The sequence below is a fragment of the Cololabis saira genome, chromosome 15 (assembly GCF_033807715.1).
Source record: "Cololabis saira isolate AMF1-May2022 chromosome 15, fColSai1.1, whole genome shotgun sequence".
NCBI lineage: Eukaryota > Metazoa > Chordata > Actinopteri > Beloniformes > Belonidae > Cololabis > Cololabis saira.
The window spans coordinates 30,450,169-30,475,711 of NC_084601.1; the positions used below are offsets into that span (position 1 = coordinate 30,450,169).

Here is a 25,543-nt window from a genome sequence, read left to right on the forward strand (position 1 = left end):
AGGCTTGCAATATTTCAGTTGATTTGTAATGAATCCAGAATGTATGACATTTTTGCATTACAGAAAATAAAGGACTTTATCACAATATTCTAATTTTCTGAGACAGTCCTGTATGTGAAAAGGTGTTTTTTCTGTGAAATGTGGAGTAAAAAAAAAAAACAAATACTGTGGTCGTCCGCTCCAGCAGATGTCGCTTTCCCTCGAACTGCTGGTTGAAGGAGAGCAGAGCGATTCGTGCGTGATGGACAGAAGTTAACTGTTTGAGGAGGAAACATCCTGCCGGCCACAGAGGCAGGGCATGGATCTATTACAGGCAGGGACCTGCGCGGGGCAGGACCGTGGGTGATGCTCTTCGTCTCCAGCTGACTGTGATGATGAGGAGGAAGAGATGAGCAGCAGCTCGTCCGTCGCGATCGACCCGCGGCGGCTCTTCTTCTCCAGCTGTGCGTAATTGGAACCTGTTGATGCGTAAAGGTCTGCGCGTCTCCGTGACGCGCCTTCTCCGTCCTCCTCCTCTTCATCCTCTCCCCCCTCCTCTTCCTCCGGGCCGGCGACGCCCCGCGCTGCGGCCCTCAGACCCCGTGAACATGGCCGAGCCTGGTCCGGAGCCCGGCCCCGGCCCCCGCGGCCCCCGGGGGCCCTGTGCCCCGCGGCCGTGGGGCCTCGCCTGCCTGCTGCTGCTGCTGCTGCTGCTCGTCCCGGGCTCCCAGGGGTCGCAGGACCTGCTGGGGACCCCCGGTCCGGACCCCAGCCACCAGCCGGACAACTCCAGCGGCCACGGCAAGGCTTTCCCCGTGCTGGACTTCAACTACGAGCACGTTAAGAAGCCGTTCGAGATCTCGCTGTGGATCCTGCTGGCGCTGCTCATGAAGCTGGGTGAGTGGTGGTGATGGACGCGCTGGCACCGGGGGGTCGGGGGTCGGTCAGCAGGGCTGACGGAGTCACCAGTCTCCCAGAAAGTTTCTGGGGCGGGTTTATCTTACATTGGTCTCCCTCGACTAGTGTTTTTAGTTAAAAACAAACATTTAAAACAAGCAGCTGGAAGGCTGCATCGTCACCGCAGGTGAAGCTGCAACCCATCACCTGTGGTGATGCTGCTGCTCCCCCCCTATCAGAGGTGTCAAAAGTATTCACATTCATTACTCAGCTAGAAGTATAGATACTAGAGTTTAAAAATACTCCTGTTGAAGTATAAACTCAAGTTTTTTACTCAAGTAAAAGTATAAAAGTACTGGTTTCAAAATTACTTAAAGTATAAAAGTAAAAGTAATGTAAGGGGGGAAAAAGTCATTAAGGACAAAAGCCATTGAAAATGAATGCATCTTAGTATAATGCAAATATATTAAAGAACCATATATGTGTACTATTGAGCATTAACATGTGTTTCAGAGAGCAGGAGATATTCCTAATTCTTTATTCTTTATTCGGATCCCCATTAGCTTCCACTGTCGTGGTTGCTAATCTTCCTGGGGTCCACATAAAACATCACATAAACATACAATACAACATACAAAATAAACTGACACTTGTCAGTCTAAATCTAAGTACATTAAAAATGGCAATAATATAAAAATAGAGATATAAAAATAGAGAAACATTTGTCAAGCATCATGTACAAAAACATTGATTATTCTAACTGTGTGGTCTCACTCATAAATTTTTGTTTAATAGATCTTTTGAATAAATATTTGCTTTTGATACTTTTCATATTTGCAGGTAATGTGTTCCATTGTTGGGTGGCTCTATAAATAACAGATCTTTTAAGTATATCAGAAGTTGGTTTTGGAAGTGTCAAATAACCTAAGCTTACCTGTATGTAGATATGATGACTAGTTGCCTATAAGTATTGTAATGGTGCAAAAAGTCAAACTTCAGAGGCATGTCATCATTTATCCTAACCTTTATTGGAATGTACATCCAAGTTTAGTTGCAGGAATCTGAGGGAACGGATGTAAGAACAAAACTGGACAAGAACATCTGAAACAACCACAACCAAATTCACTCTATCCGGATGGAGCAATTTAACTGGATAGTTTTTTTTTAAATGCTGAAATGAAATAGAGTAACAAGGCTGTTTTTAAAATGTAAGGAGTAAAAAGTACAGATAATTGCGTGAAAATGTAAGGAGTAAAAGTAAAAAGTCGTCTGAAAAATAATTACTCCAGTGAAGTATAGATAACCAAAATGTCTACTTAAGTAAGGTAACGAAGTATTTGTACTTCGTTACTTGACACCTCTGCTCATCAGGGCTGACGGAGTCACCAGTCTCCTAGAAAGTTTCTCGGGCGGGTTTATGTCATATTGGTCTCCCTCGACTAGTGTTTTTAGTTAAAAAACAAACATTTAAAACAAGCAGCTGGAAGGCTGCATCGTCACCGCAGGTGAAGCTGCCCCTGCTGTCATCACCTGTGGTGATGCTGCTGCTGCCCCCCCATCACCTGCTGAACGTCACATTTTTATATGTGTGAAACGTTGACTGCCCCAGTGAGACCAAATTCACACATTTTGGTTGTTTTTTCAGGAGCAAAGATGCAAAAGTTTGGTCCTAAAATTATTTACAGTTTCACTGCGTTAACGCCAACATTCAGATTCAGTGAACCCAAACTTTTTCTCTCTTTTCTCGTTTGTTTCTCCTCCTTTTCTCATCTTTTTCTCCTCTGTTGCCACTCCTCTTTCATCTCTTTCCACCCCTTTTTCGTCTGTTTCCACTCTTCTCCTCTTTTCTCACCTGTTTCCACTCTTCTTGCCTGTTTCCACCCTTTTCTCCTCTTTTCTCATCTGTTTCCACTCTTTTCTTGGCGCTGCTCATGAAGCTGGGTGAGTAGAAGTGGTGGGGGGGCAAGATTAGATTAGATTAGATTTATTTATTGTACCCTTGGGTAAATTTGGTTTACAGTGAGTGATTCCTCATACAATCCAAAACCATACACTCAACAACACATCAGTAGATAAAAAAAACACTAAAATATTCAAACCAAGCCAAAGGATAAAGAAATGTGCCTTTTCATAAAAACAAGATAAAGGAAACAATACAAAACATAAATACAAGGTTGTGTTGCAGTTTCTCTCACTTGTTAATAGCACTGATGGCTGCTGGTACAAAGCTGTTTCTATAACGTTTGGTTTCGCAAGCAGGTACCGTGAACCTCCGACCTGATGGAGCAGCTGAAACTCACCTTTAAGAGGGTGGGAGTTGTTTTTTAAAATAGAGCCAGCTATCCTCTGTAACTGGTTAGTATACAGGGATTCTGGCTGAAGCTGAGACTCACCAATCAGCTTCCTCGACCATTTCATGATTTGGTTTAAACAATTTTCGTCAGGGGTCGGTCATCAGGGCTGACGGAGTCACCAGTCTCCCAGAAAGTTTCTCAGGCGGGTTTATCTCATATTGGAGTTGTAGAAATGTAAATGTGTGTCTAAGAAACGTCTCCCTCGACTAGTGTTTTTAGTTAAAAACAAACATTTAAAACAAGCAGCTGGAAGTCTGCAACATCACAGCAGGTGAAGCTGCAACCCATCACCTGTGGTGATGACAGGGGAAGCCCCTGACAACGGCCCCTGACAACACGACTCATACAAACACTCGTGTCCAGAAACCTCCTCCTCCAGGATAAAGAGGGAGAGGCTCGGAGTAAAGGTGGTTTCAGTATCTGGTGAGGATGCTGCCTGGACACCTTTCAGGGATGGATGGATGGATGATGGAAGTTGGAGATACTAGGTTTTTTAGTAAGAGCTGAGAGTTTGGGATACTTTTACTCCACTTTTGAACCACAACCGTTATTTTGTGAGGGGCCTGATGGGTCCAGCTGGTGTCGAAACAATGTTCCTGTTTACATTCAGATGAATTAAAGCGAGGGATCGTATTTCTCCGGAGATGCTCTATATTTAATATCTTGGATTGACCTTTCAGCTCCGGAGCAGCTGCACTCCATCTTTAGATGATGGGGCTCCTGGCAGATTTAATTTTATTGGCATGAACCTTTCACAACACCGAGGACCTTGTACAAACAGTAACTGATAAATAACCCCCCCAATAAATCAATGAGTTTAAACCAGAAAGTAACTTTTCTGTGTTTTAAAGTGGTCATACCCAAGTTTCTGCTCAACATACCCCAACCCGATGGACTGGTATTGGGTTTATTATCAGCTTGTCACAGTCGGATAAACTCAAATCTCAGTTATCTATTAACATTTTGATTAAATAAATGGAACTTTTAAAATACAGTTCCGTCGCAAATTTGTCCGTTTTTTTTTTTTTCTTGTTTTTTTTTTTAATATTGTTCCAGTTTCCACAGTTGGGTCATTTTAGTTTTTGTGCTACAGTTGAAGTTTAAATATTATTTGGCCCCAAGCTTACCCAAGCAAATGTAAATTACTATTTTAATGATGTGGTTTTTTTCTAAAGAAGCAAATTATCAGTAGTTGGATTAATTGGTGACAGGAAGGTTTCGTCTCTCCTCATCTGTCCGCAGGAGGAGGTTTTTGCTCTTTGGCATGGAGATCTGCATCTCTACATTCTTAGAGCTGTTTACAGAAATAACCACTGAACTAAACACATTAAAATAGTGTTGTTGTTGTTTTTTAATCTTAAAAAGGGGCGCGTCTGAGAAGGAGGGCGGATTGGCAACTTTGGCATTTGGTGACTGTGGGAAGAAAAAACTCACCAGAAATGTGCGTCTCTGGAGCGAACTATGCTTGCAGGGGGGGGTGATGACCTGTGATAATGTCAATACTGTCTCCATGGAGACTGAGAGAAAACAAATATAAACCACAGATAATTCAGTTTGTCATGGAGGCAGCAAACGTGGGAAAAGAGGCCAGTCCCAGAATCCTCCGGGTTTATTTTTCATGTCAATAAATGACATTTCCTCATTTACCGCTGCACATGGGACGTGGGAAATAAAGATGACATAAAGATGCAGTGAGACGTTGTTTATCATCCGCTCGGGTCCAAACATGAAGATTGTGATGGTTGCAGAAGTCTCTCCCGTGGTTTCCGTTGGCAACGAACACAGAGCGGCTGTTGTGTCTTATCTGCCGGTCCAGCTGCCGTCTGCGAGGGCCGGTCCCACTTCCTGTCCCAACGCGCCGCTCGATAACAAACGTCTCAGTGTGCAGAGTCAGGAGGGCGAGGAGGGCCAGGACCGCCGGCCCGAGACCCCTCACTGCTCCAGAGCAGGAGCTCAGGCCCAAGGAAATGATGCCTGGGGGTTTTGAAAAAACTCACTTGTTTTTATTTGTAAATTAAAATATAACTTTCGGAAATCATCACTTTGATTCATGTAAAGTTTTTTTTTTTTTTTTTTTTTTTTTTGACAAATATTTTTTTTTTTTTTTTTTTTTAATATCTTTTTATTTCACAATAATTTTCACAATTCACATTTTCACATGCATGATTTCTGTTATACCCACATTCCTACCCTCCCCATAATTACCCTAGGGAAAAAAAAAAAAAAAAAAAACATACATTAAGGGAGAACAAAATTAAGTAAATATTAAAAAAAAAAATAAATAAAAAAATATATATAATGGCAGCAACAGCGATATCAAACTATATATATACCCATATATACATACAAACATACATACATATAAGGCACAAGTTCGAAAATAAAGATACTCATTGGTCCCCTTTGGAAAAATTATCCAGTTTTGAGAATAATGGGAACCAAAATTCTTGAAAAATATGAGCACGGTTGTATTTTTCTAAAGTTAATTTTTCCAATGGTAAAAAAACTGAAATTTGATCCAAAAAAAACTTGAAAGTTGGAGGGGAATCATCTTTCCAAAGTAAAAGTATGCATTTCTTAGCGAAGTATGTGATCATAATTAATATCCTGCTTTTTTTCCGATCTAACTGAAGATCCAGTGTGTCATTTAATAAATACAAATTGGAGCTTAACTCAAAATTAATTTCTAATACTGATTGTGTGAAGGAATGAATTGATTTCCAGAAACTTTGACAAATATTCTTGACTTTTTCAATTAGAGTACAAAGACACAAAACAGAACAAGGCACATGAATACGTACCAATAGGCACTTGAAGATATTCCAAATGTAGAGATTTAAGTGGTATATTTTACTGTTGTGGTAACTGACTGATTACAGGTCTACTTGTATTGAGGGTTAAGAGCACTTCTAAAACTTTCCATCAGAGTGTGTTGCGCTTAAAACAATCAATAAACGGCTGCCAAATTCTATAGAACTTCCTTCCCTGATTTTTCAGTAAGAATCAGATTTTTCTCTAAATTCTCTAAATGTCTCACGTCTGTCTGTCTTTTGTTTCCAGTTAAGTACTATCGCTTTTAGTGCAAGTAGGCGAGACCATACTGTGTTACATACTGCTTTCCTTGAATCAATAATTTCCAGAACCGCCACCGATGGTTCTATATTAATACGTTTATGTCAAATATTTGTCTTAAAACTATTCTCGCAGTAATTTGATAGTTTTTCTCCAGAACACGTGACCCAGTGTTGCAGGTCCGAGTCCACATCTGTCTCAGGACGGATCCACTGAGGGAAATATTTATGAAGCTTTTGTTTTGAAAAGCTGTAAACTGTGTTTTATTTTAAGTTGCAGGAGAGACGTCTGGTGCTGAAGCTGTCCGATGAGCTCTCAGATGATCCATAGCAGGTTTATCTAACAGTCTCCATCCTTCACCCCCCAGGTTTTCACATCATCCCCCGAGTGTCCAACGTGGTCCCGGAGAGCTGCCTGCTGATCTTCGTCGGCCTGCTGGTCGGCGGCATCATCAAGGCCATGGACGAGAAGGCCCCCGTGCTGGACTCCACCTTCTTCTTCCTGTACCTGCTGCCTCCCATCATCCTGGACGCCGGCTACTTCCTGCCCATCCGGCCCTTCACGGAGAACCTGGGCACCATCCTGGTGTTCGCCGTGGTGGGGACGCTGTGGAACGCCTTCTTCGTGGGCGGGATGATGTTCGCCGTGTGCCGGATCCAGGCGGCCGGCGTGGCCCACGTGGACCTGCTGTCCTGCCTGCTCTTCGGCTCCATCATCTCGGCCGTGGACCCCGTGGCGGTGCTGGCCGTGTTCGAAGAGATCCACATCAACGAGCTGCTGCACATCCTGGTGTTCGGGGAGTCGCTCCTCAACGACGCCGTGACCGTGGTGAGTTCGGAGGTCCTGGACCCCCTGGAGATCTGTGATCAGCTCTTAGGACTCACAGTTCCTGTAAATCCCAATATGATATATTCTTCTTTAGAAAGTCTCTTTTTTACTCTGTCTGTGGAGATTCATTTATCCAGGTAGAAAGTTCTTCTAAAAAGGGTTTTTATTTTAAAAACACTGGACTTAAAACATACTTAAAAACTACTTCCTGTGGACCAAACAACTGATGAAGGTGTTTGGATGAACACCGAAACGTCTTGTGTTTTTAAGTATGTTTTAAGTCCAGTGTTTTTAAAATAAAACCCTTTTTAGAAGATCTTTTTTACTCTGTTTTCTTTTTCTTTTCCGGTGTCTCAGTCTGCTACATTCAGAACAAGCAGTCTTTTATTTAATACTAGCCATTATCGTCTACTTCTTAATTTCTGCTTCTTTGTATTACTGTGCTTATCATCTTCTTTGTTTTTGTTTTTAATAATTGTAATTTCAAGCTCTAACTTGAACTTTACCGGTTAATGAGCGTTCCCCCAGCAGCTTCCTGCAAATATTTCACAATAAAAGCATTTAAAAAAAACAAAAAAAACGAATGGCCATACCTGTCAAGTCTTGGATTTAAAAATAAGGGAAATTCTCCGCCGCCCGCCGTCCCACCAGCCCAACCGGGGTCCAGTATTTTACATTTTAAGACAGAAATCTAAAATATCTACCTGTCAAACATTTATAAACTACAATTATGAGTTCAGAATCTGATCGGCCAACCTTTATTGACACTGAAATGCTGTGGACATTCCTGTGTATGTAATTCCTATAATAGAGCCTGGATCAGGGAACTAAAGGGCATTTATTTATTTTGAATATTTTCAGTTTATATACACATTGATTGTCTTCAAGTGAAACATTTACATTTCCTTTATTTGTCATTTCCACTCATGTGGCTCTCTGGCTGGTGCTGCTGATGGTCCTTCCCCCGTGAGACACCAAAAAACGCAGTTATACATCTTTCAGAACTCGTAACTGAGCCCCATCCTGTTCCTCTTTAGAAAAATAACTTTGGTTTCCCATTTTTAGAGATATTTACACAAAGTCTTCGCTTTTTTTAGCAGAAATGTCTTCTCTCTCGTTACATCCATCCATCTCTGATTTGTTGCTCCGAGTTTGTTCCAGTTGTTGCCACTAAACCTCGCGAGAACTGCCACCCAGGCTACAGCAGGTGGCAGTTCTCGTGAAGTTAGTGACAATTAAGTTTGGAGAGTCATAGAAAGGGTTTTTAAGAATTATTATATTATAAAACGAGAAAATGCAAATACGGGAGGACGTTTTATATTTAAATTATGGGCTCATAATTTGAAAAGGATGCAGATCATGTTACATTTGTATTAATGGTGTCGTGCAGTAACTTCAACAATCTATTTCTATAAATGTCAGAGGATCTTTTGAAAAATATATATTTTATTATCACGGACAATTACACCACGGACCACTAGGGGTCCACGTACCACCGGTTAAGAATGACGTGTTTTTCAGTTGCTGTAGCGAATGTTCATCATTAAATATGAATTAATTAATGTTTAATAATTAATTAATACTTTTACGAGCCATCATTGTCTACTTCTTTTTCTTCATCTTCTTCTTCTTCTTCTTCTTCTTCTTCTTTTTTTTTTTTTTAACGTTATTGCAATTTCGAGCGCTAACTTGGACTTTGCAAGAAAATGAGCGTTCCCCCAACAGCTTCCTGCAAATCTTTCACAATAAAATCATTTTAAATAAATGAAGGGTATATCCAGCTGAAACTAGAGGGCTCATAATTTGAAAAGGTTGCAGATGGTGTCAAGTTTGTATTAACAGTATCATGCAGTAACTTCAACAATGCAAACGGCTGCAAGATATCTTATTAAAATACAACGAATTACACTTGTAAAGAGTAAAATAAGGTAATGTGACCCTCTGTAGTTTAGGTAGATAAAGGTCTCTGTGACATTTGAGTAAAATAATAGTATATTTCTATAAATGTCAGAGGATCTTTTTAAGATATATATATATCTCATGGACCCACGGACCCCTTGCAGTTCCACCACGGACCACTAGGGGCCCCCGGTTGAGAATCACTGGTTTAGAGCAGAGCTTTAAAGGACCTGGACACGTCTCTCCGCAGGTCCTTTATCACCTGTTCGAGGAGTTCTCCCACGCCGGGACCGTGACCGTCATGGACGCCTTCCTCAGCGTCGTCTCCTTCTTCGTGGTCTCCCTGGGGGGCATCATGGTGGGAGTCATCTACGGCATCCTGGGCGCCTTCACGTCCCGCTTCACGTCGCACACCCGCGTCATCGAGCCCCTGTTCGTCTTCCTGTACAGCTACATGGCGTACCTGTCGGCGGAGGTGTTCCACCTGTCGGGGATTATGTCGTGAGTAGCCTGCTCAGGTGTTAGCGCTGAAGAGACCGCGCCCCGTTGTGACGTCACCTCCTGTCTGTCCCAGTCTGATTGCATGTGGCGTGGTCATGCGGCCCTACGTGGAGGCCAACATCTCCCACAAGTCCTACACCACCATCAAGTACTTCCTGAAGATGTGGAGCAGCGTGAGCGAGACGCTCATCTTCATCTTTCTGGGAGTTTCCACGGTGGAGGGACCTCACAACTGGAACTGGACCTTCGTCTCATTCACGCTCCTCTTCTGTTTGCTGTCCAGGGTGTTGGGTGAGTACCAGGGAGGCTCGATACCACCGATTCTCTTTCCAATCCCATATTGAGTAAAATTCAGGCTGGTATCGGCAATACCGATTCGATACAGATATATATATATATATATATATATATATATATATATATATATATATATATATATATATATATATATATATATATATATATATATATATATATATATATATATATATATATATATATATGTATATGTGTGTGTATGTTAGATAGTTTAAGAATACAAAACCAGTGTTTGAAAAAGGTGTTTCTATCACTAAAAAAAGATCCTAAGTGAAATAATAAAACCATTAAAATAAATGAGAATAATAAACAACAATAAGAACTACTATGAAAATGAAAAAAGTAGTTCCTATCAGCATCATGTCATTTAGACAAAATCTGAATAGTTTAGTTACTTTCCACCGTATTCCTGTTAATTATATACCACAAATGACTGAAGTATCGATATTTTCATTTGAGAATCAATTTTAGAGCGTACAGATCAGGAGTATCAATATTTCAGTATTGATCCGCACTTCACCAGAAACCAAAAAAGTCAAAGGTGGAGTTTCCTTTTGCCTCTTGTTCTCTTGGCCGGCGTTTTCTTCTACTAACGACACACCAGGAACCAGGATCTTATTAGAGAGAGCATCATAATGGGTGGTATACGTAGACTTGTAGTCAAGACCGCCTAAACCGCGACCAAGACCAGAGAGTATCAAGGCCGAGACCAAAAATATACCTAGTAATTTCCTGATCTTGCGTGAGTTTTTTTTGCATTTATTTGTTATAGAGGGACAATGTACATTAATGAACATTTTAAAAATGTAAACCGACCCAATTGTAGCCAAAAAGCTAATTTCCATTGGCAGTCCCCCTGCCAGAAGGAACACAAGGCGTAGTAATAAAAGCAACAAATTACAGTAAAAACAAATACAGGTCATAGGTACAATATTTAGAAAGCAACAGTACACATAACTCCTCCCCTCCCACACACTCACACACACACACACTATCCGATCCACTACCAGTGACACGCTCTCATTACCCCTCAGCAACACAGGAATGTATATACATCCCCCAACCAAACAAGGCCAGTATAGTATAACATCAGCTCCATCCTGGTTCAGCTAGTTTCCATATGAGGTTTTATTCAACTGCAGCACAATAACACAGAGAAGTGGATGATGATGTTGAACTCCATATAAATGTTTTCATCCATCAGCTGAGATCAGATATGTGTGGCGACTGCACTACCGCTATTTCTACACTATTGGAGGATTGACTCTAGTGCTTTTAAGGATTGACACGACAACTAACTAGTCCCAAAGTATCTACCAGAATAACCAGCCTCCAACACCCCCCTCCACCTCAGAAAAGGAATGAATAGTAAATGTTACTGATTTAAATTGGACCTAATTTGGAAATGAAACCTGAATTTTAAATATTATAGACTTGAAATGACATTATTTACCATTATAGTAATCAGATTACACCGTACAGATTACACCGTATATCAGCATCACTGAAATGGACCTGATGCTTAATCAATCACAACGATGACAGACACATGCAGATGCACCAAAACATGAAATCAAATGCAAAATACAAATAGTTTACCAAACTGTACATTAACTAAAGGAAGAACTGCTGATCACCAGATTCTGTCACCTTGGTGCAACGACATCTCAATTATCCGAGACCCGAGACCGAGACCACACGAAAGTGGTCTCGAGAACAACAAATCTAGTTCACGGACACGTCTCACTCTGCTCAGTCTCGGGCGAGATCTTATTCTCGTGTTCAGGGTGCTGTACGGAGGTATTAGAGATCTTATTCTCGTGTTCAGGGTGCTGTACGGAGGTATTAGTTGTTGGGTACGAGCTAAACCGGTTCCAGATCCTGGAGTAGGTCCTCAGAAACCCAGACATGGTAAATAGCTGACATGAGATTAGATGCAACTATATATAACTCAAATGAGATGGAAGGTTGGACCCTAAGTTGGAGCTTTTTTATCCTACTTTGACTGTAAACTGTTTTTTTGTGGATGTTTAATAATGTGTACCAAAGATGGCACGACATGTTGTAGTTAACTATTAACTAACGTGTTGTTTGTTTGTTTTCTTCAGACCTGTGTGGTCTTTTTGTCCCTTAACAAGCTCGTTTAGTAAATACGTCATGAGTATGCAAATAAACTAAATGCGTGCAATTAAAGCCAAATTATATTATTGTTAACCTGAAAATAAAATTAAAGTCAGTTTGCTCACTAATCCAGCCTTGGACTAGTTTGTGTTTAACCTGATCTAATTTTTTTAAATAGTCTTTTTTTTAAGTCACCAAGACGTCGGATCATCAGTATATTCTTTTTTTCTCTGGAGGACAAGCAACATTTAGTAAATTTAATTTCACTACATTTCTTTATTAGCTGAAGCGTGTTTGAATAAAGAATTTTTAGCTCGAGTATTAAAGTTACACATTTGTGTGGCCTAACGTATATTTTAGATAGGATGGTTATTAACCACCTTTTTTCTTTTTTTACAGAATGTTAAATGGCTGAATGAACTTGATCTTTGATTGTGTTTTTTATTGGTTTTGTTTTCTCCTCTCGTTTCAGGGGTGATCGGTCTCACGTTCATAATCAATAAGTTCCGCATCGTGAAGCTGACCAAGAAGGACCAGTTCATCGTGGCCTACGGCGGCCTGCGCGGCGCCATCGCCTTCTCGCTGGGCTTCCTGCTGACCGACAGCGAGACGAAGAACATGTTCCTCACCGCCATCATCACCGTCATCTTCTTCACCGTCTTCGTGCAGGTGTTGACGTTTGATCGGAACAACTTCACAGGAAGTTGATAGTAGTGATGATCAATACTGAAATATCAATACTTCCGATTAGGGCTTTAAAATGAATAGCTAGATAACTGATGTCTTGTTTTCTTAAACTCTATCTACTATCTAAAATACACCAATATTTTTAGATTTACCGGGCACATTAGGTGGTTTTGCACAATGTATCTGTATCGAATTGGTATCGCCGATACCAGCCTGAATTTTACCCGATACCGGAAAGGAAATTGTGGTATCGAATATCACTAGTTGATAGATTATTGTCTCTTTAAGGAAGCAAAAAATAAACTTTTTTTTTTTTTATTGCTAAACTTTTGGCTGTGGCTCCTTTTAAAAACTCTGAATGTACAAATAAAACAGATATACATCAAAAATAAAATCTCTAAAGTAATAACGCAGAATTTCTATGGCTTTTTGGCTAATTGTAGAAAAATAAGTTATTTACCATAAAAACCAACTTGTAGGATAACTCATACGCCAGCTAAGTCCCTACTGACCTCTGGTGGTTGGGAGTTGCAACAACCTGCTCACGTGTGGATTTATACGACCACAGATTGTCGTAGACTGCACGTTGCTTTTTCTTTTTGTTTCTATTTTGGAGGGAAAATTAAGCTCAACGTATTGTTTTGGTCATATTTCTGTCTCCGTCTCCAGGGAATGACGATCAGGCCTCTGGTGGAGCTGCTGGCCGTGAAGAAGAAGGAGGAGAGCAAAGGATCAATAAACGAGGAGATTCACACACAGGTGAGGCGTTCAGTTAAGGATAGTAAATCTGATCAGACTCTTGAGTTCAAACCAACAAACCTAAAAAAAGGTTTGACCCATTAGAATATGTGTAAATAACAGCATTTTTCCACCAGTTCCTGGATCATCTCCTGACGGGAATTGAAGACATCTGTGGGCATTACGGACATCATCACTGGAAGGACAAGTACGGTTTTCCTTCATTTAGTTAATTACTGTATTTAAGGGAAAATGGAATATTTGTTTTAGCACTTTTCTGATAATAGTATCATAAATTAATTTGCAAAAATTGCCAAAATTTGCTGCTACGGTTTAAACTATGCTCAGCAGTTTGTATTTTCAGACAAAAACAGAAACCAAAACTAAATAAGTGTAATTGACAATTTAATAAAGTTCATTTTGTCCATGGTTTTACAGACAATAATTTCCAGGAGTGATCGAGAATTTTTAGGTTTCATAAATACCTGACATGTTTCGGCGATTCCTTTCGCCCAGACATGGAAATGATTGATAGATTGATAGCTCTTTCTCTGCTCCATCTTGTGACTGAAGGCGAAAGGAATCGCTGAAACATGTCAGGTATTTATAAAACCTAAAAATTCTTGTCTGACAAAAATAATTAGAAAATTAAAGTGTAAATGACCAATTATTTAAAAAATCGTTACATTTTAAAGCACACAATTAAGCTCCTCCCACCTCGCCTGACACTTTTATGCAACCTGACAGAGAGATCAGGGATGTAGGAGATGAAGCCAAATGTTTTTATCCTAATTAGGAACTTAAAACTTGACATTTGGATGGAAACGGAGCGACTTAGTTGTGTTTTAAACCTAAAAACCGTCCGAACAGGAATATGAAGAAACAAGGTAAATACTGGAAGAAAAGTGAATTATGTGAATTATTTTAAGGGTTTTAATGAGTATGTCAGTGGTTTGTGTTCAGGCTGTGGGTGACGGGGTTCAGGTGGGGCCTGTTAAAGTGGGGGGGCTCCTGATAAAGACTGGCATCTCTGCTGCCTCCAGGATCAACCGCTTCAACAAGTCCTACGTGAAGAAGTGGCTGATCGCTGGCGATCGATCCACCGAGCCTCAGCTCATCTCCTTCTACAACAAGCTGGAGATGAAACAGGCCATGATGCTGGTGGAGAGCGGCAGCGCCGCCAAGCTGCCGTCCATCGAGTCCACCGCGTCCATGCAGTGAGTGTCCCTCCGAGACACGACATTACCGTAAAACAAGGACAAACGCTGCTTGTTTTGTCCTTAAAGGCGATTAAATCTGAAGGTTTTGGGTCTTATACGGTTCATATTTACGTGTATTTCCTCTCAGAAACATCCAGCAACGAGTGGCGGCCAAGCGAAGAGCCATGCCGAGCATCTCCAAGTCCCGCGAGGAGGAGATCAGGAAAATCCTGCGACGCAACCTGCAGACGACCCGGCAGAGGGTGAGGAAACCCGGCGGGACGGGTGTGGCCCCGGCGACTAGGCCTGTGTTGAAAAAAAATCTAATTTCCGATTCTAAATCGATTCCCATATTAATTCCTAAAAATTTATGTCTAAAGATCGATTGTTTTTTTTTTTTTTGTTTTTTGTTTTTCCATCATTACAACTTTTGGTATTTTTTTGTTTATGCCCAAAAAAGGAGAATAAAAATGTGGACACAAGAATAACTGGTGCCATGTTTTGGCCTTTAATGTTTTCATACCTTTAAACACATTTAAAGTTTTCGGTAGGGTTGTCCCGATCAGGATTTTTTAGCTCCCGATCACTTGAGTTTGAGTATCTGCCGATCCCAATTTTTCCCGATCCGATCACTTTTTTTTGGCTCCCGATACATTTCCGATACTTTTTCCCGATCAGATACATTTTGGCAATGAATTTAAAGAAAAAAGAAAAAGAGGACTAAAACTAAATTATCCCAAGTTTCTTTTATTGTCCATTGGAGAACAACATGGACATATATTTCAACAAAGCTTATAAGCACTGGTGCCACAAAATGTAAAAACATGAAATTGTAAACTAAAACAAAAAGTGCAGAATAGTGCAATAACAAAAATAAATACATTTAACTTCAAAAGAAGTAATTGAATGATATCCAGTCAAACTCACAAACACAAGAAAATTAAAATACTTTTTGGCTTAACCTTAGTGCAACATTCTGAATGGCATGAAATGAATAACAGCAGCTTAATGCAACATTCAATTCAATTCAATTTTATTTATATAGCGTCTAATACAACAGAGTTGTCTCTAGACGCTTTACAGAGACCCATACCCAGAACATGACCCCCGAGCAGTTATTACATAAACAATGGCAGGTAAAAACTCCCCTAGTGGGAGAAAAACCTTAAGCCAAACAGTGGCAAGGAAAAACTCCCCTTTAGGAGGGAAGAAACCTTGAGCAGGACCAGGCTCGTAGGGGGGGACCCTCCTGCCGACGGCCAGACTGGTGGGTCAGGGACGGCAACAGCACAGCAGGCAGGTGGAAGCAGCAACGGGATGACCGGGGGTGGGGACCGCAGGCCAGCACGCAGCTCCCGAAGCTCCGGCCCAATCAGCAAGTCCCAGGTTGGGGTGCAGGGTCAGGGAAAGACTTGTGCTCCGTAATGCAAGCTACAAGCCACCCACGACCACCTGCAGGACAAAAGAGAGAAAAGGGAGGAGAAGGGGGGGCCAGCAACGGGATGACCAGGGGTGGGGACCGCAGGCCAGCACGCAGCTCCCGAAGCTCCGGCCCAATCAGCAAGTCCCAGGTTGGGGTGCAGGGTCGGGGAAAGACTTGTGCTCCGTAATGCAAGCTACAAGCCACCCACGACCACCTGCAGGTTCCGGTGTCCGGCAAAGGATGCTGCAACATGGACAAAAGAGAGAAAAGGGAGGAGAAGGGGGGGCCAGCACAAGAAACCACAGGAGCGACTCTGACACACTAAAGTTTACACTACCTAGAGATTTACCAACACCAGCTAGAGGTTTACTAAACACTAACTATAGGCTTTACTAAACAGAAATGTTTTAAGTTTAGTTTTAAAGGTGGAGGTGGTGTCAGCCCCCTTAACCCAGATTGTAAGTTGGTTCCATAGTAGTGGTGCCTGATAGCAGAACGCCCGCCCTCCAAATCTACATTTAGATACTCTAGGAACTACGAGTAAACCTGCACTCTGAGAACGGAGAGCTCTGACAGGAACATAAGGCACTATCAGGTCTTGCAAATAATGCGGAGCTAAGCCGTTTTGGGCTTTATACGTAAGTAATAAAATTTTAAATTGGATTCTGAATTTTACGGGTAACCTATGGAGCGACGCTAACACTGGAGAGATGTGGTCTCTCCTGCTAATTCCTGTCAGTACTCGTGCTGCTGCATTTTGGATCAGCTGGAGCCTATTCAGCAAATTACTTGGACATCCTGCTAACAACACATTACAGTAATCTAATCTAGAAGATACAAACGCATGAACTAGTTTTTCTGCATCACTCTGTGAGAGGATTTTCCTAATCTTTGCAATATTACGGAGATGGAAAAAGGCTATTTTACAAACCTGATTGACATATGGTTTAAACGACAAATCCTGATCGAAAATAACACCAAGATTTCTCACAGTTGCACTGGAAGCCATCGCAACACCATCTAATCCCTTCCTAAAATGCTCTGGACCAAGAATGATAACCTCTGTTTTATCTGAATTTAGAAGCAGGAAATTTCTGGACATCCAGTCCTTGATGTCCCTAAGACATGCCTGAAGTTTAACTAACGGTTCTATTTCATCCGGCTTCATAGACAAATAGAGCTGCGTATCATCAGCATAACAATGAAAGTGTATGCCGTGATTCTGGATTATACTTCCCAACGGCTGCATGTATAAACTGAACAAGATTGGCCCTAGCACTGAACCCTGCGGAACACCATAACAGACCCTTGACTGTTCTGAAGAAACCTCATGTACATGAACAACCTGGAACCTGTCAGATAGATATGATTTAAACCAACATAGAGCTGTCCCTTTAATCCCAACAACATCCTCTAACCTGTGCAGTAAAATGCCATGATCTATACTGTCAAAAGCAGCACTGAGGTCCAGTAGAACCAGTATGGACACTAATCCCTTATCTGAGGCCATAAGGAGGTCATTCGTGACTCGAACAAGTGCTGTCTCTGTGCTATGATGCATTCTGAACCCTGACTGAAAGACTTCAAACAGATCATTTCTATACAAATAGTCACATAACTGGCTTGAAACTGCCTTTTCCAGAATTTTAGACACAAATGGAAGGTTGGAAATTGGTCTATAATTAGCTAAGGTGTCTGGGTCAAGAGAAGGTTTTTTAAGTAAAGGTTTAATTACTGCGACTTTGAAAACCTGTGGTACATATCCTAAACTTAGGGATAAGTTAATTTGGTCCAGTATTGTCGTACCAATAAGAGAAAAAATATGTTTGAATAGTCGAGTCGGGATGGGGTCTAACATACATGTGGTTGACTTAGCTCTATTAACGAGTGAAGTCAGCTCAGGGAGGTCTATAGGATCAAAACAGTCTAGAGACAAGTCAGAGCCTAGGGATGTCGCTAAAGCTGAAGAAACACCTACAACCGGCTGGTTGATTTCTTCTCTAATTCTCGCGATTTTACTGTTGAAGAAGCCCATAAAGTCCTCACTACTGAGAGCTGCAGGAATGCACGGCTCAACAGAGTTGTGACTCTTTGTCAGCCTGGCTACAGTGCTGAACAGAAAACGTGGGTTACTTTTGTTATCCTCTATCAACGTTGAATAATAAGCTGTTCTGGCTTTGCGAATGGCTTTTTTATATACTATTAGAATATCTTTCCATTCACGATGAGAGTCTACAGACCTACAAGAGTACCACTTCCTTTCCATTTTACGCACGTTTTGTTTCAACATGCGGATATCTGAATTATACCAGGGAGTTAAGCTCCTGTGGCTAGAAACCCTCCTTTTCAAAGGAGCAACTTCATCTTAAGCTGAATGCAACAAATCAGCAGTGTTACTAGCAAGGAAATCAACATCTGCAGAGGTAGAACCCAGGTCACTGGCCTCGACTACATCACTATTTCGCACTGTCGTAAGATAAGCAATGGCCTCCCTAAATTTAACAATAACTTCATCAGACAAACATCTGCTAAAATAATACCTCCTATTTTGCACTTCAACATCAACAAAATTAAATTCAAACGTTATTAAGTAATGGTCGGATAAAAGGGAGTTTACAGGTGACACCAACAGACCATCAGTTTCAACACCGTAGGTGAGAACGAGATCGAGAGTATGATTAAAACAGTGCGTCGGTTTATCCACTTTTTGTGAGATACCCATTGATTCTAGAAGAGAATCGAAGGCTAATTTAAGATTATCGCTTTCAACATCCATATGAATGTTAAAATCACCCACTATGATGAATTTATCTGTGCTGATCAATAATCCAGAAAGGAAATCTGAAAATTCAGACAAAAACTCCAGATACGCACCAGCAGGGGGCCGGTACACTACCACTAACACAACTGGCTTCTCTGATTTCCGGCTCGGAAATTTCAGACCAAGCATGAGGCTTTCAAATGTATTATAGTTGCACTTAGGTTCAATTTTTGTTTGGAGACCGGAGTTATAAATTGCTGCGACTCCTCCGCCTCGGCCCGTGCTTCTAGGAATGTGATGATTAAAGTAGCCGGGCGGAGTTGATTCATTCAAACTAACATACTCTTCCTCCTGTAACCATGTTTCTGTTAAGCAGAAAATATCACTCCTGCTCTCTGTAATTATATCATTTACTAACAGAGACTTAGAGCTTAATGATCGTATATTTAGTAGTCCGCATCTAATTTTTCGGTCTGTAATTGGTACCAAATGTACATTGGTTTTAATTTTTACAAGGTTATCTTGGTTAACACCTCTATAACGCTGCACCTGGTGAACTTTTGGAGGGCGGGGAACTGCAACCACTTCTATTTTGCTAGGCACCTGGCCAGAGTCGCCAATATCATGTAATCCTACAGTTTTAGAGTCGCTAATTACATAATGCAATCCTACAGTTTTGTTGGCAGGCGTTGGTCCTTGAGAAGCAGCAGAGAAGTGTGTTAAACTACAGCTCTGCATCCTGGCCTGGACCCTGCATTGTCAGGGGGAGTGTCTAATAACATTGGCCAGATTTCTAGACATAAGAGCTGCACCATCCCGGGTGGGATGAATGCTGTCCCTTCTAATCAGACCGGGCTTTCCCCAGAATGTCTCCCAGTTGTCAATAAAGTCCACGTCGTTTTCTTAACACCACTGAGACAACCAGCGGCGGAGCGAGAGCATGCGACTAAACATGTCATCGCTGGTCAGATTGGGGAGGGGGCCAGAAAAACCTACGGAGTCCGACATGGTTTTGGCGTAGTTACACACCGAGACAATATTCATTCTGGTTACTTCCGACTGGCGAAGACGGGAGTCATTAGCTCCGACATTGATGATAACTTTACCATATTTACGATTACCCTTTGCCAGTAGCTTCAAATTTGCTTCTATGTCGCCCGCTCTGGCCCCCGGGATACACCTAACTAAGGTCTCTGGAGTCTGCTTCACATGTCTCACAATAGAGTCTCCAATCACCAGGGTCGGTTTCTCAACAGATGTGTCGCTGAGTGGGGAAAAACGGTTAGACACATGAAGCGGGTGGTGGTGTTCTGTGAGCCCTTTAAGACTACCCTTCCTCCGAACCGTCACCCAGCTGCCCTGCCTGGCCGGCTGCCGGGGAGCTGCAGGGGAGCGGTTACGCTCAGCTGCTACGGGCCGGTCCGCAGAGGATTCTATCGGACTATGGTCTAGTTGGCCAAACCGGACCTCTAACTGACTGAGCCTCGCCTCCAGCCCTGCAAATAAGCTACACTTTAAGCACTTACCGTCTTCACTAAAGGAGGCAGAGGAATAACTAAACATTTCACACACTGAGCAGGAAAGAAGTGAAGCGGTGGGAGCCGGAGCGGCCATGCTAAAATGCTAACGCAGGCTAACGGACAGAAAATGTATCGGTGATTGGTGACAGTGAAAGTTACGGAAGAGAAAATGAGCGAGTGTTGAAATAAAGACAGTAATGTACCAGATATAGTGCTATTTTACCAGAAAACAGTCTAAGTTTTAGATAAAAAGTCGGGAGAGATCTGATTATATCTGAATAGAATAGAATATCTGATTCTATATGTTCTATACATGAACATATAGAAAATTTCACAATTCAAACATGTAAACCATGTTAGTTTCACTTACTTCGTCACTTCCGGCTGCTGCTGCTGCCGGAAGTGACGTTAAATGCAACGATATATAAAACGATTTAATATATATAAAAAACATTAATTACTAGGTATGTCTCGATACTTTTTTGGCCGATACCGATGTTTTGAAAATGCCGTGATCGGGCGGCCGACCGATCGGGACAACACTAGTTTTCAGTTATAATTGCATAAATTGTCTATATTTCATTACTTTATATACATTCTTGCGGTTACATTTGCATAGAATGCTAAAAAACCAAATTCTCAAAAATCTTAAAACCGAAATGGAACAAAAATGGAACAAAACAAAACAAAACGGCCTCTGTTTGCTGCCCTGGATCTGTTTGGTAATTCTGCCCCACAATGTTTCTGAAAGCAGTTATATCAGCATTCTGGGAGGAGATTGGTCCTTACAGCATCATTAGCTGCCAATACTTGCTGTTGAATCTCAAATAATACTAGTATTAATATGTTGCATAACTTCACAGTCATATAATTCATGCAACAGCTCAAAAACTGTTTTAATACCACTAACCCAAATCAATATCCAAATCGAATTAGATCAAATTATATCTTGATAATCGATTCTGAATCTTAAGAATCGGAATCAAATCGATTCTTGACATTTGAATCGTTCCCCAGCCCTAATGGCGACCGCGGTGGCTTGTGTGCGTCGTGTTTGTAACGCCCCTCTGTCGTCTTGATGCTCCTCAGCTCCGCTCGTACAGCCGCCACGACCTCTTCAGCGACCCGTATGAGGACGACGTGAGCGAAATTCGCTTCAGGAAGCAGCGGGTGGAGATGGAAAGGGAGAGGAGGGTGAGTCCCGACTCTGTTATTGATCTTGGGGTTTTTGTTTGTGATTTGTTTTATTTTTTGTGAAATAACTCCTTCCTTGCTCTGAAATGCGCCGACAGATGAGCCACTACCTCACGGTCCCTGCGAACCGCCAGGAGACGCCCTCCGTGAAGAAAGTCTGGTTTGAACCAGGTCAGTGGCTGACTGAGATGAGATGATTGACAGATGAGTAGATGTCACTTTTTCTGATCCTGAAACAGAAAACCGCCCTTTTCAGACATAGACTGGTTTTCATGAATCTGATGGTTATTTAACATGTTGGGAAGACGTGTGACATCCCACTGGACCACCAATGTGATGTGATGCTTCGGCCCGTGAGGGGGTCTAGAAAAGTACTAATGCAGCCAGTTTACCATGAAGAGAAAAGGATAAGTGAATTAGACTCTTGAACTGGTCCAGCGGAGGGGAAAACTGCAGCAATGTAACAGCCAGGGGCGTTCCTAGACCCCAGGGGGCCCTGGGCAGGAGAGACCATGGGGCCCCCCAGAATCATCACAAAATCTTTTATTAAACAATTAACATATAAAATATATAATAAATAATATAACTACCTTAATGGAAACTTTACATAAACAGTAACCTATTATGTGGCTGTGAATGTGTTTATAGGAAAATGGCTGAATTCACTTTACAAGACTTTATTGTGCAGTAAACTTGCTCGATGGATGACGGGAGTTTGAGATAAAGAGACGGCGAGACTTTTTTATAATGTAACACAAATAACTTAGACATTCTTACCACCGTCACCTTTTGTATTTTCATCCTCTTCTTATTTTTTTTCTTTTCGTGTGTCCAGAGGGATGTGCTCGCTTAATTTTTATTTAAATTGTGAATCATTATTCCTAAACGTCAATAGAGGGTCTGCATTGACGTCACTTCCCCACTGGACCACGCCCCCTTACTCGCACTGAGTGTCAAAAACGGCTGCAACTAGTGGAGAAGACGGGATAACAGCTGATTATCAGCTTAAATTAAAGGCAGTTAGACTTGACAGGGACCCGTACAGTTACCCGGAGAACCAGTGGTCCATAGACATTAATATTTGGCCACAAATCCAGTTTCCTGATATTTATATGTACTTAATTTCTACGCCGGGGAAATACACGAAGCAAAGCTTGAAGGCATACAAAAGTCTTGACGCTTGGTCCTACTTCAAGGCAGGATTTGTTGGCGAAATTAAAGTGATGAGGACACCGAACTTTATGATTTGACTGTTTAACGTTAGCTACCCAAAAATCCATCATTACCTGATACAAAATGGGAACCGCAAATCCACGTTTGGTTCCTGGAATCCAGTTGTTTCTGCCAATTGCAGCGATCCATTTGTCTCTCTTAAGCTTATTTTTCGGCAGTCTGTAACACGATAACTCCGATTTCTTGCTAAATCTATGAGTACAGTCGATCGCACAACAGCTCTTTCCCATTTTAGATGTTTTCAAGTTGCTCAATCTGAAAGTTTACGCTGCCACTCAGTCTTTCTGCCACTCAGTCTTTCTGCCACTCAGTGGGCGAAACCTGCTGTGAAGTCGCATCTGTGACGTCATGCGCATTCCCTCTATTGTTGATGTCAGCCCGGGGCCCTGGGCTGGGTTTTCTGCCCCGTTGCGGGGCCTCTGGTAACAGCCAGACGTGTTTTTAAATGACTAATGAGCCTCCGCGGCGTCTGTTTCCTCCAGAGCACAAGGTTTACACGTACGACAGCGGCGAGAGCGCCGGCGGCCGAGCCGCTCCACCGGACCCCGGTCCCCCGGACACCGTCGGCCTGCTGGACGAGTCGTCCCAGAAACAGAGCGCCGCGGCGCCCGAAGCCGACGCCGAGCAGAGAGAGAGGAAGTCCCGGCGCCTCAGTGATCCGGGTCCGAACAAGGATGAGGAAGGAGGCGTTTCCTTCGTGCTGTGAGAACCGGCAGAAGTCATCGTCGTCCACGATCTGAAGCCCGGCTTGATATTTATTTCCTATATTGGTTTGGCATCTGTTCAGCATCATCATGATGGTTGTGTTCTGTTGCCAAAGCTGCACCGCAGGACGTTTCAGGCTTCCAAGGAAGCCATTAAACTGCCATACAGATGGGGCGAAGCTCTCGTCTGAACTAGCTTGAAAGACTTTTCCACCCTCGAAGCACAAAGTTAGGATCATTTTAATCTGGACGGTGATGGAGTGAAACATCAGGGCTGATGTGTTAGAAGCAGCTGCAGAAATACTTGAACAATGTCTTTAACTCTCAGAAGGATCAGGAAGGTTCACTTTTGCCTCTCGTTCACTAAGTAAACTCTATGGATTCAGATGAAATCATCCGTGATGTTTAGAAGATGAACCTTGCCGTCATCCTTCGCCGACTCTAGTGTCACTACATTAACTGCCATGTTTGGACCCATCAGGCTGAGCTTTACTGACCCTGGCACCATCATCGGGTCGGAGTGGCATTTTAAGTCTGAATATCTCAGTTTCAACCAAAACGGGGGAGAAACGATCCAGAATTAGGAGGACGGTCTTCTTTTTCATGGTTTTCTGTCACAGGTGATGCATGAAATGAAAAAGCTTTCTTGCGGCAGGAACCCGTAAAAGTAAAGGCTATTATTTTGGTTTCCAGATGGAGACTTCTGCTCATTCTTTAGTGTAGAGTTTAGGTCAGAGGAGATGTTTGAAAAAAGTATTCGGATTTTTATACATCTACAAATCCACGAAGAAGAAAGTTTAAAGGAAAATCGTGGCCAAAACGGGTCGGAGTGTCATTTTAAGTCTGAATATCTCAGTTTCAACAAAAAAGGGGGGAGAAACGATCCAAAATTGGGAGGAAGTTATTCTTTTTCATGGTTTTCTGTCACAGATGATGCCTGAAATGAAAAAGCTCTCCTGTGGCAGCAACCGTACAAGTATAAGCTATTATTTTTGCTTATTAGTTTAGGTCAGAGGAGATGTTTGAAAACAGTATTTCGATTTTTATACATTTACAAACCCACGAAGAAGAAGGTTTAAAGGAAAATTGTGGCCAAAACACGTCTGAGTGCCTCCAAAACTTCATAAATTATCTTTTTAAGGCTGCTTGAGTCTGTTTCCTTCAGCATGCCTCGTCCGGGTGAAAGCTGCTCTTCATCTTGTGGGCACTTATTAACAAAAACATGCATAGACTGGACTTGTGTGCTTAATGCCGTGAATTTGTCCCTCTGCTGCTGCTAAGAAGCTTTCTGCAAGATCATTTTGAGGGAAAAACCAAAAAAAAAGTAAAGCATTCCATGATGATCAGCCTCAGCGATAACAGGTATTACAGGTGTTGCACGTAACAAGCGTCGTCCTGTCCTACGAAGCACAGTTCTGCTGATTCAGGCTTTAAAAAAACCTCTAAACCATCTACCTGTGTTGCGCGACCAAAGTCTGGGCGTCTCCCAGATGTTGCTGCATGATCGGTGTTTTTCTCAGGGATTCCTGCATCCAGACGCCGCCCGCTGAAAGAAAACCCCGTCTAAAACCTTGCTGCTTGCCTCGGTCCGAGTAAACGGGTTCTTGTATTTCAGCATGTTTAAAAGCTCGTTTCTGTAAAAGCACGACCCGAGACTTGTGTCCAGAGGTCAAAGAGACGACCGCCGCCTCGTGCCTGCACCACTGGACCGCCTCAACATGTTTGCCTTAAAATGTACCGCTTCTCAGTGTGATGTTTTTATATTTTGCAAAACAGCGTGTTGTAAACATTTGTCAAATGAAGGAGAGTTGTTATTTATGTGTGTAATAAAGGCTTGTTCTGTTTGTTTCTCCGTTTCTGGGTTGGATTTTTGGAAGAGAAAACGCTTCTGTGAAGCTTTTAACGAGGGGGGCGGGGGATCAGGATTACATCTTGGGTTTTTTGCAGGTCATGTGGTCCTGTTGGCTTCATCACGTCGCCGTCTTCAGCCCTCGCTGGACCAAGTCTCCCGATTGTGAAGGAAAGGAACCAACCCCTCTACATAAGGTGAGATTTCAACATGTCAGAAAGACAAAACAAATCAGGAGCAAGACATGAAGAAAAAGACAAAACACG

The 25,543-nt window shown here is 42.1% G+C and overlaps 1 protein-coding gene across 3 annotated transcripts; it reads left to right on the forward strand.

The window, feature by feature from the left end:
- The first annotated feature begins 272 nt into the window (after positions 1–272).
- LOC133460619 (Na(+)/H(+) exchanger beta-like) lies at positions 273–25,276 on the forward strand. 3 transcript variants are annotated; one of them, XM_061741288.1, is made up of 12 exons: positions 273–876; positions 6,670–7,130; positions 9,280–9,530; positions 9,604–9,821; positions 12,442–12,638; positions 13,326–13,415; positions 13,532–13,602; positions 14,438–14,611; positions 14,742–14,856; positions 21,387–21,491; positions 21,590–21,662; positions 23,207–25,276. In XM_061741288.1, exons 1-12 carry the CDS (start codon positions 465–467, stop codon positions 23,428–23,430), a joined length of 2,391 nt encoding a protein of 796 aa, XP_061597272.1. In that variant the 5' UTR covers positions 273–464; the 3' UTR covers positions 23,431–25,276. The 3 variants fall into 3 exon arrangements, with proteins under 3 accessions (XP_061597272.1, XP_061597274.1, XP_061597273.1); XM_061741290.1 differs by having other exon boundaries at positions 758–880; XM_061741289.1 differs by lacking the exon at positions 273–876 and adding an exon at positions 2,803–2,817.
- Positions 25,277–25,543: the final 267 nt, after the last annotated feature.

What these genes read in the sequence shown, in the direction of transcription:
- LOC133460619 (XM_061741288.1), top strand. Translation starts at nt 465, where the DNA reads ATGCGTAAAGGTCTGCGCGTCTCCGTGACGCGCCTTCTCCGTCCTCCT. An exon ending in CACCTGTCGGGGATTATGTC is followed by an intron (nt 9,531 to 9,603) that starts GTGAGTAGCCTG and finishes TGTCTGTCCCAG; the next exon opens with TCTGATTGCATGTGGCGTGG. An exon ending in TGCAGACGACCCGGCAGAGG is followed by an intron (nt 14,857 to 21,386) that starts GTGAGGAAACCC and finishes GATGCTCCTCAG; the next exon opens with CTCCGCTCGTACAGCCGCCA.